The 16,507-nt window shown below is 42.5% G+C and overlaps 1 protein-coding gene across 7 annotated transcripts in view; it reads right to left on the bottom strand.

Annotated features, from left to right (window-relative positions):
- Positions 1 to 16,507, bottom strand: part of MTMR2 (myotubularin related protein 2) — a 65,550-nt gene that overhangs the window by 15,997 nt on the left and 33,046 nt on the right. For 5 of the 7 annotated variants that reach the window (XM_030450978.1, XM_030450972.1, XM_030451016.1 and 2 more), the window contains exons 3-7: positions 9,849 to 9,924; positions 6,624 to 6,718; positions 6,334 to 6,444; positions 3,123 to 3,224; positions 2,365 to 2,448 (exon numbers count right to left, since the gene is read on the bottom strand). In XM_030450978.1, the coding sequence (XP_030306838.1) occupies positions 2,365 to 2,448; positions 3,123 to 3,224; positions 6,334 to 6,444; positions 6,624 to 6,718; positions 9,849 to 9,894 (438 nt within the window). In that variant the 5' untranslated portion in view covers positions 9,895 to 9,924. Of the gene's footprint in view, positions 1 to 2,364; positions 2,449 to 3,122; positions 3,225 to 6,333; positions 6,445 to 6,623; positions 6,719 to 8,834; positions 8,877 to 9,688; positions 9,925 to 16,507 lie in introns of those variants that run through there. The other 2 variants (XM_030450995.1, XM_030451006.1) reach the window with 2 other exon arrangements.

Below are 16,507 nucleotides of genomic sequence, written 5' to 3'. Positions count from 1 at the left end.
TATCTGATTTGATGATGCCAGTTTTGTTCCACTGTTAATGAATCCCTGCTGCCATTGCAGGACATAATCCTGATTTACTGTAGTATTTGTTATTACTTTAACAGGACCTGGTTGGATTAAGAAAAAAGGCTCAGACATTCGCACAGATAAATGGAACATCCATAGTTAAAAATGCTGAAATTAAATAAACAGATTGAAATACCTAAAGTTTTGGAGGGGACATAAAGCTTCATATTGCAGTATCTAAATCAACTTTAAAGAAAAGGGTGAAATTCTCTTCCTGGCCAGATGACAACGTAAACATCTACTACAGTATGGTTTGCCTCCTCAGCAGCTGGTGTTGGTCACTTTTGGAGACAAGCTACTGGAACAGATGGATGGTGTGATCTGGAATGGGGATGACTGTGGGCTTATCATGGGTAAAATTCAGATAGGCTGTGGCTGCAAAAAGTCCTGTTTGGAGTAATTTTTGCAGTTACAGATGTAAATTGATGGGTGACTGAGGGCTTCAACATATGAACATCCATTTGACTTCTTGGAATAAAAGCAGTCAGCCTAAGTTTTTCCTCAAAAAAGATATGAAAGCAGGTTGTAACAAAAGAAGTATATGCTGCAGCAATGTCTCAGTTGTGACATGCTTTATACACAGCAATGCTACCTTGTGTGACCAGAAACAAAGACACCAGCAGAGTAGAGACCCATTTTCTTTACAGAAAGACCACAAATAGCTGCAAATCACATGTAAGTAAATCCATGTATCCTTCCACTGTGTAACCAGGCTCCTGTCAAATTTAAGGTACTACCTATCACAATATAAAAACTAATATGGATAGAAAAACTTTATTTGTATAACCAGGCATTCCAGGATTAAGAAACTGGAAAAATTTACTTTGAAATTCAAGGGTCATCTTTACTTCTTTTCAGATACTGTAAGAACAGCTTTTGTATTTTATCTGTTTTAAACGATGCTTGGCTAAGTGAAAGCTGTGCTTTTCAATGGAGTTATTTTTGACAGGTGTTCTTTAGTCTTGACTCCAAAAGCTCTCAGTCCTGTAAAGAAGCAGTTTGGGCTGCAGATCCTTCTTTATAAACAAGTCTTTCCCTAAAACAACCACCAACAAGAGGTACATTCCAAACAAAGCAGTAACCACTGCATTATCTGATCTAATTAGTCAAAGTCAACCTTAGATACAGTGTGTGTCACTGATTACAAATGACTGGAGTTGGTCTCTATTAGGGAGTTTAGATTGTGGTATCTCATTTCAAACACACAGGTTTTTGCAATGAAGACAGTAGATGTTAAGATACATCTCATTTTCAATTAGCAGCCTAAAAGCCAGTAATCTATCTCAGGCAGCTATTTTAGGAGGGAACAAATCACCCCCAACAGTGAAGCTCGTTCTTCCCATCTGTTAATGACAGGCCTAGATAACCAATTTAGAAGGCACACTCAGCTTCAAGAAAACTAAAGTGAGGAAAATGAATCCTTTCCTTGGGTTTGGGATGTCAGGCATCATATTAACAGCTAGGCTAGGACAGATGTCTTGGTTTGTTTTCTTTATGGGAAATAAATATTTAAATTACCTAGCTGTAAATGTCTTAATTTTACAAGGAAAATTAGTTTTCTCCTGGCATATCTGGATGAGACAAAAGTTTACTGTGTTGCGGGCAAAACGGTCTCCAAATTGTGCTGCTTCCTCAATTTGTGAATTTTTTTTACAAGAACGATTTCATTGTAAAACCCAAATTTATCCCACCTTTTCCCTCAGGGAGGTCCAACTCAAGTTTTTACCACAGTATTCCTAAACGACAGCCTGCCACTTCATAGTCATTAACATCTTTAACCATTTCACTCTGAACACATCACAACTGTCTGCTCCAAGCTGTGGTCAGTCACACTCTGGTTGAGCCCTATGCTGATTCCCCAAGAAAATGAAAACATTCTACATTTAATTTCTTTTTCCTTCCAAGTTCCTGTTTGAGATGTCTCACAGAAAACTGGAAGGAACTAAAACTCAGACAAGCATGAGCTGAGGTGTGAAACACAGCAATGGGAAGGATGCACCCACAAAGTGTAGATGCCCCCACAAAGTGGACAGGATGCACCCTGTCCCTCACTGCCAGCAGTGGCTGATCACAAGCCCAGAGCCTTTTCTGCCAAAGCCTAAAAGTCAGCTCTCTGCAGCCTGAGGAATCTCCATCAGTGGAGGCTACTGTGCTCCTGTCCCTGCAGCATAAAAAACAATGTCCTAGCCTGGCCTGTATAACATTTGTCAGCAAAAACATTCAGTGTTCTATACAACATGTGATCACACTGCTGCACAGAGCCCTAGAGGGTGAGGAAGGACATGAGAAGATACCTACCTGTCTTCTGTACTCCCAGGTGGGGTCATAGACCTTCCATCCATTTTCTGGGAAAACCTCTTTGTACTCAAATGCAAAAAGTGGCTGAAAGAAAGAAAATTTACCATTCAGAGTCCACTCAGAGCCCATTTCCAGGATATTTGATATGTCAAATAATAACTCATGAATGGTCCTACTTTTTCCAACTGCACTACTTTTCTTTTAGGGCTTTGTGAAAAGTGATTAACACACTCATTGTAGCAGGTCATTACTACAACAATGTTTCTTCTATACCCTGATCTTGCTTATTTATTACCTAGAACATCTTCATGGGCAAATGGAGTTTATTATTGAAGAGAGAAAGATCTTCCATATTCAGAACTAGATCCCTTCAACCAGTATTTGAAGCAACATTTGCAGTGTTATAACACAGCAGAGTAGACAAACTTCACTGCAGATCTGGGGCAGTGCAGTCACCATAAGCTGTAAACCTCTGATGGATATCACTGTGCTTTGAATATTTACCCTCTGTTACAAGGATGTTTCACTAAGTCATTCTCCATGCATGAAGGAATCCCAGTTCCATGGTAGTAGACTTCTGTTTTCCAGGCAATCTAAAGTCCTACAGAATTAATTCTAAAACATATTTTAATACAAGCATTTCCCTTCCTTCAACAAAATGCACCCCACGTGACTGTTGTACCAAGTAGATATGATTGAACAAAACAGCTTACTGCCATCTTATGTCTTCTGGTAAAAACCGGAAAGAAAATACCTACCAGATTATTTGAAACTGGGAAAGCATATTTCATTAGGTTCTCAAATATAGATCTCCTGGTTCTCCCTTCAGGCTTATGAGCAAATCGCAAGTTTCGAATATCCTAGGAAAGGAAGATGGAGATCACATTCCAGACTTCTGAATTCTGAATTCTGAATCACTTCAAAATCCAAAGAAAATCAAAAGCCAGCATTCAAAATGATGTCACATCACAATGCTGTATTTAATATCATACTTTGAACACTGTTGTATTGCAACTCTGGGCCTGGTTCAGTGATCTTTTGATGCCTGCCAGGACTGCACAGGAGCAGAGGAAATGCATGGGCACAACTCCAGTGTCTTGCCTTCTCTACCTGTTGAAAGTCTAAGGGACAGCCTCACTCAGCAACAAGCTATTTCTGACCAGAAGGCCTTTGTGAGACAGACCTCCTATTTCTAACTGGGCTGTGTCAGAAGACAGCTGGAAGGTACCACCTCACAAAGTACCTCCAAAGAGCTACAAGCACTAGAGCACACAGGCAGCCTAAGTCCAGCCAGTTTGGTGCAAAGCAACCAATGCCATCTTCCTTTAAAGCTTCCATCTCTCAGAGCACTAGAGAGGATGACTGAACCTGACAACTCCTCCCCTTAGCACAGCAGCAGTTGCCACCAAGACTGGTAACCCAAGACCTTCTTTCTATACTCATCTACAAAATCAAATTTAGAAACTAAATAAAGAATCTCTAAGATGCCAAGATATTCCAGCCAAGTCTGCAAATCAAACACTTGTAGTAAACAGTTTAAAAGCCACCAGCAGGAAATGAGATGTCAAGCTCAAGCACATGAAGATGGTACAGCAAGTCAGAGAGTGAGAAAAACAGCTGAAGATTCAGTCTCACAAGGCTGAGATTGGGTAATCAGTTTCAGAGAACATTTCAGTATGGATGTGTACAAACTGTATTTGTACTACTATTTTATTGGTCTGCACTGTTCTGTAGGCTGGCATATATATATATATGTTGTATAAGGCTGAGATACTTATTAGATAGTTTGTGCCTGGGTTCCCCACTTGGGGAAACAACACAGCTCAGGCCATACCCTGACCATGTGCACAAATCTGAGTATAGGCAAAATGTTGGAGGAGTAGGAACAAATATGGAACAAAGCAGCTTGCCAGCACAGGCACCCTGTGTTAACCATTCAGGATCGTGACTGCAACAGGACAAGGGAGCAGCTGGGTGATTTGGTAGGGATTATATCACCTGCTCTTGACTCAGCACTCCCACAGCCTGAAAGTCTGCTTACCTTCCTGGTGCCTCAAAATCACAGCAGTGACTGCAGCAGCTTGGGACTCATTTTCTGCCCTTATCTAGAAAGTGGCATCCTTTCAGCCTTGAGGAGGCTCTGACAAGAGCTCTAAGCAGCCCAAGACCTATAAGGTTCAGAATCCAGCTCTCCCTGCATGGCTGTGGAGGGGAGCAGAGGGGCCATGGCCTGGGGAACAGCAGAGGTATGGATTTAGGACTGGAGATGGTGGCCTTACCTACTCTGTGGGTCTATAGGAAGCAGACACAAGGAGGTGAGCTGTTAATTTTTATTGAAGTCTTAATTTCCAGTAATTCAAAGGGCCCTTGAGAGGCTCATGGGAACCATGTACTTCCTTGAAAGAAATAACAGCCTCAAGGAGGACTTAAAGGCTACTTGCCAGTCCCTCACCGTAAAACATAGAAGTAGGTAGACATAAGTGAACAACTTAGGGGAAAATGTGCCTCTTTCATAGAATCATAGAATCATAGAATCATAGGGGTTGGAAGGGACCTCGAAAGATCATCTAGTCCAACCCCCCCTGCCAGAGCAGGGCCACCTAGAGTACATCGTGCAGGAACGTGTCCAGGCGGGTTTTGAATGTCTCCAGTGAAGGAGACTCCACAACCTCCCTGGGCAGCCTGTTCCAGGGCTCTGTCACCCTTACAGTAAAAAAATTTTTCCGGATATTCAACTTGAACCTCCTATGCTCCAATTTACATCCATTACCCCTTGTCCTATCACTGGTCACCACTGATAAGAGCCTAACTCCTTCTCCTTGACACTCACCCCTTACATATTTGAAAACATTGATGAGGTCACCCCTCAGTCTCCTTTTCTCCAAACTAAAGAGACCCAGCTCCCTCAGCCTTTCCTCATAAGGGAGATGTTCCACCCCCTTAATCATCTTAGTAGCTCTGCGCTGGACTCTTTCAAGCACTTTCCTGTCCTTCTTGAACTGAGGGGCCCAGAACTGGACACAATACTCCAGGTGCGGCCTCACCAATGCAGAATAGAGGGGGAGGAGAACCTCTCGTGACCTACTAACCACACCCTTTCTAATGCACCCCAGGATGCCATTGGCCTTCTTGGCCACAAGGGCACATTGCTGGCTCATGGTCATCTTCTTGTCAACCAGGACCCCCAGGTCTCTTTCACCTACACTGCTCTCCAGCAGGTCAGCCCCCAACCTATACTGGGACATTGTGTTGTTCTTCCCCAAATGCAAAACTCTACACTTCCCCTTGTTGAATTTCATCATGTTTCTCCCTGCCCAACTCTCCAGCCTGTCTAAGTCTCTCTGAATGGCAGCACAGCCTTCTGGTGTGTCAGCCACTCCTCCCAGTTTAGTGTCATCAGCAAACTTGCTGAGGGTACATTCTATACCCTCATCCAAGTCGTTGATGAAGATATTGAACAACACCGGTCCCAATACCGACCCCTGAGGGACTCCACTAGTCACACACCTCCAACCAGATTCTGCCCCATTGACTACAACTCTCTGACTCCTTCCTTTCAACCAGTTCCTGATCCACCTCACTACCTGATCACCAAACCCATACTTGATCAACTTTGCTGCTCTTCAAATGCAAGTGAGTGGAAGGCAGCCTGTATTCCACAATGACTGGAGTCTTCTGGAATAGTCTAGTGGGCAACCCTGAGAAATGCATCAGAGGGATGCAAGACAATGTTTCCACTATGAAGAAAAGGCCTCACCTAGCATAATATGCCTGAATAATGTTTGGATCTTGTCTTGAATGAGTGGAACTGGAGAATCTTGAAAATTATTTTTAAAACAAAATGTTTTTTGAAGTGTGTATATCATACTGACTGAAATGTTTTGCAGAACTTCTTACAGTACCACAGAGAAACTCTTTTTAAAATACATGTTCTCTTTCCCCTCTTGTAAAACACAGATAAAAGTTTACCTTGCACACAATCTCCAGCCCATATGAATTCTCGCCACGACTGGAAGCACCTCCAATTTTCTCCACTCTGTTGATTACACCTAAAGATGCATCTAGGACAAAAGGAGGGTCCTGTAGACAGTTGAAATTTGTGAGTTTAAAAGGGGGAGGGGGGAAAAATTCTCAGCTACTGCTCTCTTATGCCTATATTCCCAAACATGTAGCTATGATTCACAAGGAATTACTCTCAAAAAACCACCTAAATCTAAAGATTGAACAGCCAACAAAAGCAGATGGTTTCAAAAGCTTACCCGTTCCATGCTTTTAAAATACAGCCTATAATTGGTAACAGTGAGGGTTCCTCTGATTGCTCCAGTGAAGGGGCAGATGTAAGTAACATCTTTAGCTTTAAAAAAAGAAAAACAAAAAAGTTGTGAATGTCATGGTTAATTTATGGGAGTAAAATTTTGACAATAACAATATTTGGGGGCTCTGCTTGTCACATGATGCAATGAAAACCAGCTTAATCTTGGCTTCTAGCCTAGAGCTAACATGCAAGTTTCAGTTCTTTGAAGAAGCTAAAAGTTTAATACTTAAACTGAACTCCAGGGAAGTACCATCACCTAGAATTCTACATTTACACAGAACTCCTACCCCTATATAAAAAAAACCAAAACAGTATTGATTGGGCTGACAACTGTTTACTCTTACTTACAATGCATTGCCAGTAGTTGATAACATCATGCATGAAAAGAGATGATTCCTGCCTGGATGCATATACTTTAAGCTGACAACACTCTGTATAAAAGGTAAAGACTGACATTAAACTGGTTTGTGCCACCAAGGACAGTAGAAGACAGTTTTACATGTGGCTTTTAGGATGCTTGGGTCTTTCTGCACACTCCTTCGTGCAGAGTCAGCCCTGGGGTGAAGTCCCTCATGCTGAAATCCAGCAGTTTCCAGCAGCCACAAATCTGTACAGCACCCAGCTGCCAGTGACTTTAACTGAAGTCAGAGATCAAGTTACTTTGCAACAATTCAATTATTTTTGAGCCTGAGTGATGGTGACTCAAACCAGTCCCCTTCTTAAAAGGCCTCAGACATTTCTCACTTGTTCCAGCAAAAGGCAAGAGGTGCTGCTGGTTTTTCACAGCAAACACCTACCCTAACAACCCTTCTGTTTTACATCAATTAAAATTGCCAACATTTAAGTCATTCCCTCCCCACCACCACCCAGCAGTGACCCATCACATCTGCCACTGAAGCAGCTGGCTTTACGCTACCAGCCACAAGTAATGACACTTCTCAAACACTCAGAGATCCTTTCAGAAGGAAACCCACTGACCAGAGCTGCCAGATCCCTGAAAAGACTCCCTGGACCACCTTAAAAACCTCCAGCCTTCAAACCCTATGTGATCCATTCTGAAGGGGCTGTCTGAAGTCAGCACAGCTTGCCTCCCAAAACAGGTGACATGGGCTGCTGAGTGTCAGGATGAGGACCTGAATTTCTTCTACCCTTATCCTCCCCTGGAGGGAGGAAGAGAGACTGCTTTACTACAGGGCACTGGTAACTGATGCAACTACATCATCCTCAGGTCAGCTCTGCTTCTGTATGGTCTTCACTAAGATTTCCTGACATTTGCATACAGAGAATGGTCTTTAAAAAATCAGGAGTATTCAGAGCACAGTACATAGCACAGAATTTTTAGTTAAAAATAAAGAATGTACCCTAGGAATATTCATTATTTGTTTGTTTATTTTAAGGTTCTTGCATTTGTTGAAAGAACAATGAAACATAAAATGCTTCTAGTCAGTTCTAATTAAACCAAGTGTTTCATTATTGCCTGATAATTAATCTTCTTTTCAAAGACTAGCTTGACAGAAGTTTGAAAGCAGACTCATGAAGCATAATAAAGGTGAGGGAAGCCTGCCTGTATTTTCCACTAGGGTTCCCATTATTTAAAATGTAATTTCAAAATATTTTTTAAAACTTCACAAAATGAAACAAATAAAATCTAATAATAGGAGAAGTGTGCATTTACATCTGAAAAGGAACAGGATTTCTGTGTAAAGAGGAAAGGTGCTAGAAAAATGTTTTCTAGGTAAGGAACCCAGGCACCATCTCAAACACTGGCATTGTCAGCTTGTAAGCTACATCCCTTTCACATTTGCATTTTATTAACTCAGTTTCCAAAGGAAACAATTTTACTTAATTACACTGCATGTGTACACATTCATGTACATACACACAAGGCTTGTCTGACCTTAAACCCACCACAGCTGTATGGTTCCAGCTGTCTCTGTGTGATAAATTGGGATCTTCAAGGTATTAGATCCTCCACAGTTTGTAAGAACGGATGCCAGGTATGAGAGATGCTGTACTAGTGCTGCTTCCAAAGGAAAGTCTAATTAGCTCAGCCTTTGGTAGATATGAGAATCCATATGGGGAAAAAATACTAGAAACCAGGAATCAATAATTTCCCAGCTTATGGCATTCCTGTCTTTTATAGGGCAAATCTTACCCTAAATTATGGGACTGGCTGAAGCAATTTTTCTTCCCATCCCTGTAAAATACAAAGATAATTACATTTGCCTCTCCTGATACCTTTAACAGGCAATAATTACTACTTATGAATAATAAAGATTTCCTCTTTGCTGTATTTTGCTTCTTCCAGGACCAGGCAGCTGCTGCCTGGCCCACACTGAAAGCATGTAAGTTACAGACTTACATGGCTCATCATATCATTTGCCAACAGACAAAATACTGTTTACTCTCATCTCTTAAACCATTCCCCAGGAACCCTCCAAAATAAACTGCCTGTGCAGTGAGTTAGATGTCAGTTTGCAGTGCATGGTTAGAGTATGAGTTCAGCAGTCTTTAGGAAAGGAGTAACAAGACTTAGCACTGAGGTGGGATTTGTTGGTTTTTAATTTTAGTGGGGTTTTTTGTTGTTGTGTGGGGTTTTCTTATAATGTTGGGTGGATTTTTTCCATTTCACTTTAAGAGAAAGGCAACATGTTAAACTAGCAAATGCAAAACCTTTCATGAAAAATAAATCAAGAGGCTCACTCAGAATTTCAGACTAGAAACATGATGCTTGTCAGAAAGTCTGGAGAGAAAAAAAAGACCCATCCCTATATCACAGCAAGTTCTCTGCAACAGCACTGTATCCTCTCCTGCAGTTTGTGACAGAAATTCAACACACAACTGTGCTGTGTTAACCTGCAAAGTTCCCGTGTGTCAAGTGCAACCTGAAACCTGATCCATGTCCTCTCAGTTGGCAGCAAATGCAAAGCTGTACAAACCCAATACTCATGCTACAACATGTTGAATTGCCTTGTATTTGCTACATGCTAAGAGGAGACAGACGGTTACCTGGGTTCCTGGGATGTGCAATAGCTTGATTAATGAAACAACCTGGTCATGGCTCTCAAAACAAAAATAATTTGCTGTTGGGTCAATGATTGCCAAGATATTTTGCTCTGTGGATATTCTATTTGGTCAGCAACCAATAAGGAATTTCCTCTTCCCATACCCATGTCTTTAATGGTTTCTCCTGGTAGCAAAGGTGGCTCTTCCATTTCAGCCAATTTATTAGTCTCTCTCAGGACCTAGGCAAAACACAGATGGAGAAAACTAAATTAATTGTGTTTTCATAAACCATGAAGTTTACTTACCTGCAAAGGGTCAACAATTTCAAGGACAATAAATACTCAAAGATCTTGAGGTACTGCCTAGTGTCTGAGCTTCTGAAAGGTCAACACAAAGTACACCTGTGATGAAGAGGCTGTGCACAGCAGACTGAGCTTTGGCAGGACTCTTCCAAGGTGCCTTTCATGCTCCAACCTTCTCCTCCCCAGCCCACCATTACCAGTTAAACTCCCTCACAGTTACACACAGAACCAAAGGGTTTTCCTCCTCACACTCCCCTGTCTTTAATAGTTTCTCCTGATAGCTGGAGTGATCAGCTGAAGTGATCAACTATAACCATGATGCCATTAAGTAGAGCAATTAATAGTTTACACTGAGGAAAGTTGTAAAGGACACCTTGTCATGCCCCTGTCCTCAGTGAGAGTCCAACAGTGCAAAGATCTTGATTTGGTTCAGCAGTAGCACCTGATTACACAGACAGGCACATCTAAGAGTCATGATGGGCATGTATAGGAGGTAGAGCTTATGATTTTTTTGGCTGCCAAATAACACCTCCTCTGCTTTCCCTTGGGTTAAAGTTATACCACAGGACATTACTTTTCACATATAGGACTGCATTTACAGATGGGTTTTCATAAGAACAGCTGCCATCAAGAGCAGATGCACATTTCAGGAAAGCATTGCTGTAACCATGAAGCACACACAGCCTGAGGTCTAAACCTATGGTAAGAACCAGAGGAGAAAAGCATATGAAAGTGACTGAGATTAAGGCTAAGTCTATATGGCCAAGAGAGATAGACTTTATCATACCACCCATTCCTTGAACCAGCCAAATGACCACAACCACAGGAACACACCAGTTCATCAACCTAATAACACAGACAGAGAGTAAGTAAATTATTCCAGATTCTGCCTCATGCAGTACTACAAGAATTTGGGATTACAGTTGCAGTGCATCCCACCTGGTGAAGATACGGCACAGAGAGTTTATGTCTGCTCACAACTGAATGTGCAGACTCCCCCAGAATGCCTTTTTTATCCTAATGCAGAGCAAGAGAAAGAATTGTTTTAATTTGATATCAGGAAATCTCTTCAAATAAAATTCAAAGACAAGGCCTAAAGTGGCACTCTAGATCCTGACACATTTGTGGTCAACTTTGATGTAGGATCAAGCCAAAGAGAGCCTCAGGGAAGAAAATTTCTCTAAACTATGAAAAAAAAAAAAAAAAAAAAGCAAACAAAAACTAAAGAAGCCCAATGCCACAATAAAAGCATGTCCCAGCATTTTCACAGAACAGATTGATGTATAGATGAAAAGATTAGTAAGATCAAAGCATTCTTGAGAACAAGATGTACAGTTTAAAAAACGTATTCAAAAGACGTTAAAAAATGAAACAAAAGCAAGCACAGTCCTGACTTCCTCACGGGAGCCTCCCACTGTACCCACTTAGGCCAGATCTTACTAAGGAGGTTGCTAGAGCCGCCAGACTGGGGTCTACAGGACAGAATCACCATTACCATTGACACTGGCAGCACTCAAGTTGCAGGAAAGCTTCTCCTTCCCCACATCAGCAAAAACAGTAAAAAAAAGGTTTTGCTGGTCTAGCTACCAGAGGTCTATGCTGAAGACTTCTTGTCAGCACAGGTGTGTTGGCCAAAGATCACACATCCCATGAAAGCCCTGACGGATGGGATCCCTGACAACAACTGATGTAGCTCTGCTCTGAACTCCTGTGTGTCAGGTTTTGCACTTCAGTAACAAGCCCTGAAATTAGCAGGATAACATCTAGGTAATGCTGAATGAGTTGGAGGCTCCTGGCTAATTAGTCTGTAAGTGGTGGTTGTCTTTCTGGACTTTTATCTTGGAAGGACATTAGGAAAAACACACTCTGCTTTCAGGTCACAGCCACAACTTCTTTGAGAAGGCCTTTACCCCAAAGGGGCAGCAGCTCTGCCAGGGTCACTTTGGTCACAGCTGGAACTGCTGCTCTGCTGCAGATGTCAGGGGGTACACCTCCAGGAGTAAACTTTTGGAGGACTGGGTTATACCTTAAGCCAAAACAAAAGATACAGAGAAAGAATTCAGTATGACAACCAGCTGCCATCATCATTAGGTGGGCAGCACTCAGGTGGGTTTTAAACACAGTACTGCAGGTGGGACAGAGAAGGAGGGAAGATGCTAGCGGTACAAAAGACAAAGACCTCCACGTCAACACCATTCTGCTAAATACAAGGTTAAAAGCTTTTTTGGTCTAAAAACTGACTCCTCTAAATCTAATAAAATACTCACTCACACTTTCTGAAATGTGAAGTCCCCAGGGTCAGAGAAAAGGGTTAGCAATCCAATCCTGCACTCAGTTCAACACAGGGAAGTGGATGGATGGCTTCCCTGGAAGCACAGCACTTCAAGGTCAACAGCTTCTGCCTCCTTTTCTTTCCCCCCCCCTTTTTTTTTTTTTTTTTTTTTTTTTTTTTTTTAGTAGTACAAAGATGAGGTACAAATGAGAGCACAAACTATCACTTTCCCCATCCTCCAAGTGACCTCAGCCAAATGACCTACCTCAGGTAGCACAGCACCAACTGCCTTCATGATGATTTCAAAGTCAGCACACCCACATCACCCCTGGATACCAATCACCCTTCCCAAGAAGGTGAGATACACACGGTCAGAAAGCCCAGGACAAGAACTTCCCTCATGTGCCAGTCTTTGCAGCATCTGCTCAGCTCTAGACCTTGAATGAGCCTCCTAGTTGCAATGTAAACACTTGAAACTTGTCCTGGCAGGAACTGAGAAATTAACAGTAGGCATTTTCCTGAAATCCGCCTCCATCAACAGCTCCTTAAAACTGATTCAGGGAAATGCAATCTGTGTGCAGCTGACAACGCAGGCAGCAGGCTCAAAAGAAGACATCTGGGGCAGTGCTGAAGGACACAGGGTGGCAGAAGGGAGAAAAAGCAGGTGGATAAGGAAAGAGGAGTTTTGGAAATAAATCAAGGCGGAAGAATGGGATGGGAGAGTGCACATGGAGCTAGGAGAATGTTAACAGCATCAATGGACCCTCTGCTCATTATTTAACTAAGAAGATTACATGAAAAGTTCCTCCATCTTACTTCCTTCCTCCTCTCCCCCAACACAAATCCAAAAATGGTTCATTAAACTATCAGAAAAATCTTTTTTTGTACATCAGCCTATTTTCAAGACTCTAAAAATAACACTCCTGGGCCCAGATTTAGCCCTCTGCAAATCATGCAAAACAAAACTAAGAGCTCCAGTGACGCAAGGAAGAGGCAGGGGAGCCAGGGACACAACTGCAGCAGGCTGGCTGCAGGAGTCTGAGGGCTGCCCACTGCACTACTGAGGAAGGTACTATACACATCCGTAACTGAAATGTTTCACCTCTGTGTGCCCCAGGATTTAAAATTGTTTAGGGGGAACAAAACCAAAGTGTGCTTTGGGATATGCAATGAAGGTCAGAGCCAGAGCTGGGCAGAATCAGCATTACTTAGGACCATACTGAGCTACAGACACACACTGGCCATCTCTGTCCCAACCATCACCAAGGTAGTTTCTGTAAGAAACAAATACAACCGCCAAAAAACTGGTAGACTACTTTGCCTTCCCTCTAAGCCAAACAAGGTCTTTGTTATCTGCTTGGTAACTGAATCTTTGGAGAAATGAAAAGGTTAGTTACACACCAGAATAACCTGATTTCTGTCTTCTTTTATGGAGTAACATAATCTACTCATTCTACCCATCAGCATCCACCCATAGGAGTCCTTTACCACCTAAACACAAGTCCTGCCTCAGCTCAGAGGGTGTAAGGACTTCATGCCACCACCTACCTTTGTTCTCTGCTCAAGCAGTGACTTGGCAGAACAATCCCACACTTGCTACATTTAACAACCTCTTCTCTTCCTCCAGGATCCCACCTTGTGTTAGCTGCAGCCCACTTACCCATAGCTGAAGGTGCAGAGCTCTCTCATGCCCTCCCACTTATACCACTCAAGCCAGGGAAACCCTGATACTGTATTGATGACACCACCTCCAGATCTCAGTAACAAAACAATCATCTCCTTTGCTTGCATGTATGGGGTCAGGGAAAGAGGCTTACATCCTGCTAGAGCAAAGACTGTGCCCCGTCTCATCTCTTATCTCTTCATACTGGGATTCAGGGTAGTGCAGTTCTGCCAGGCCTCTCCTACCAAGTGTTCACATTGCCTCCTAACCCAGCAAATATCATGCTGCTACAAAAATCCCTCTCCTGACTGATGTCCCACCCTGATTCATTCAGGCAGCTGATTCTGCGTGGCTATAACCATTTTGGTACAGAGCTGCACTGTACCATAACTCTACAGACAGGGTCTCAGAGGGCTGAGATGGAACACTGCTCCAGGAGGCTTTGAGAGGGTGAACTAAACTCAGTATTCAGGGTTTGCTTTTGCTTATGAGCAAAACCACTGCTGTGTTTTCCTCTTGTATTCCCTAAGAGGCACTTGCTGAGCAGTGGAGCTGCACAGACAGGCTGACAACACACATCCTGTGCTGGCTGAGCCCAAGCCAACACTACCTCCTCCTACCCCATCTGCCAGTGCTGTAATTGCTCCCAGTCAAGATGCCTGGGTTTGCTAAATGGCATTTTTTAAGGATTGTTTTTCCATAATATGGATCATTCTGCCAGGACTGGTATAGGGTGCAACGACAAGAGTGAAGGCGTCCAGACCTTGGGCGAGGGAGGAAGAGCAGCTGGACAAGGGACACCAACGCATGCAGCATTAGCCTCCAGATGACAAAGATCCATGAAGAGATGCATATGAGGTCCCTCATAGCTGTTCTTATTTTCTTCTACTTTCTCCTGGTTATTCAAGTTCTGAAACCCACCAGCAAAGGTCAGGTTTTCTGGCTTCATGCAACTCAAGAGGAGACCACAGGTTTGTGCTACTGAATTGCTGTTTAACAGTGTTCCCAGGACTGCATAAGTTCTTCTAACTGGAATTACAATAAATATGAACAACCCCCTTTTTTTTTTTTTTTAGCTTAGACAACATTAAAATGTACCCTTTTTGTGATTCTCCCTCCCCCCTACCTTCCATGAGTTAATTTCTCCTTGGTAACCTCCTACTCACTGAAAATCATTTTGCACATTTTGAACACATTTGTTATGCACAAAGCCATTGTGCTGGGGCAACGTGTCCAACCCAACACTGTGACCACCTTGCCCCTGCATTATTCCTTTCCCCAAAATAGTATCTGCCCCATCTACTGAAAAGGAAGCTCTCTAGTCTTGGAGCTGCTTTTGTTCTAGCTACACACAGTCCAGTTCTGTGTTTCCTACAACAGGAAGCTGGTCTCTTAAGTGGTCCCTTGGCATAAACATGCATAACCTGTCTGTATAAACACTCTGCACACACAGACAAAAAACAACATAGCCCTTTGCATACGCAGCTCACTGGCATGTCCATCTTGGGAGCATGCACAGGTGGGATATACACTGAGGGGACAAAAATGTGTGTTACATACATGTGGGTACAAGAATATACACACAGAATCAGAAGACTTTAAGAATATGTAGCTTTTGAAATTGTAGGTGAAACATGGACTTCAAACTTGACAGCTAAGTGTAAGATTTTGTCTCCTATAGGAAAATGTTTGTTGGATATTTCACATTTTAATGGACTACCAGGGGATATTCTGCTTGTCATTAACATATGTAAACTTTTCTCCCCCTCTTTTTTTAAAAATGTCTTTCTCTCAAGGACTGGCACATGATTAAGTGCTCTCCTGAATCAGCACTCTTGCCACTCTGCAGGCAGGGTAGTCAGTAAACTGCAGGAATATCCATTTCATCTAAAATTGAAGATCTGTATCTGAGCTAGATACAACTATTGGGAATCAGGACATCAAGGAGATTACCCTTTAGGATGTGTGCTTTTCTTTGTACTGAAGTCTGAGACTGAGGGTAACTCCAATGCAGTGGGATGAGTCCCATCTCTGGTGCTAGAGCAGCCATGCCCAGTCTCCTGGACATCCTGGACATCCCAATACAACTGAGCAATTACAACTTGTACTTCACAGAGAGGTCCAAACTTACCCTCTGCAGAAAGGCACCAAGAGGTCAGCCAGGCCAGATCCAAAAATTGCATGAAATTCATTAAAACAGGCATGTCTCTAAAGCTTAGAGCCTAGGATAGGTCTTATTAGTTGATTTACCAGAGACAGCATTTGGGTCAGAACTGGCTCCTTTCTGTTTCCTCAGAGAACACCATGAGGGAAGTCAGCTGTTCTGCAAATGCTTAGCCATAGGATTACTTTTACATACTTGATTTAAAAAAAAATAAAATTATTTTTAAATCAAGAGCAAAACATATAAACTTACACAGCTAATGTTTTTCTCCTTTCAAATGCCTTTTGGTGGTCTCAGACCATGGTTATCTATTCCTCCCCCTGAATTATCCTCCCACTCCATCCCTTTTCTCTTTCACTGCTGTTGCCATGCAAGTCAATCGACAAAGGACAGTGCCACTATGGCAAATATATCAAGATAT

Source organism: Calypte anna, chromosome 1 (genome assembly GCF_003957555.1).
Source record: "Calypte anna isolate BGI_N300 chromosome 1, bCalAnn1_v1.p, whole genome shotgun sequence".
NCBI lineage: Eukaryota > Metazoa > Chordata > Aves > Apodiformes > Trochilidae > Calypte > Calypte anna.
The sequence above is the reverse complement of the archived record's forward strand: the minus strand, read 5'-3'. Positions and strand labels throughout refer to the sequence as shown.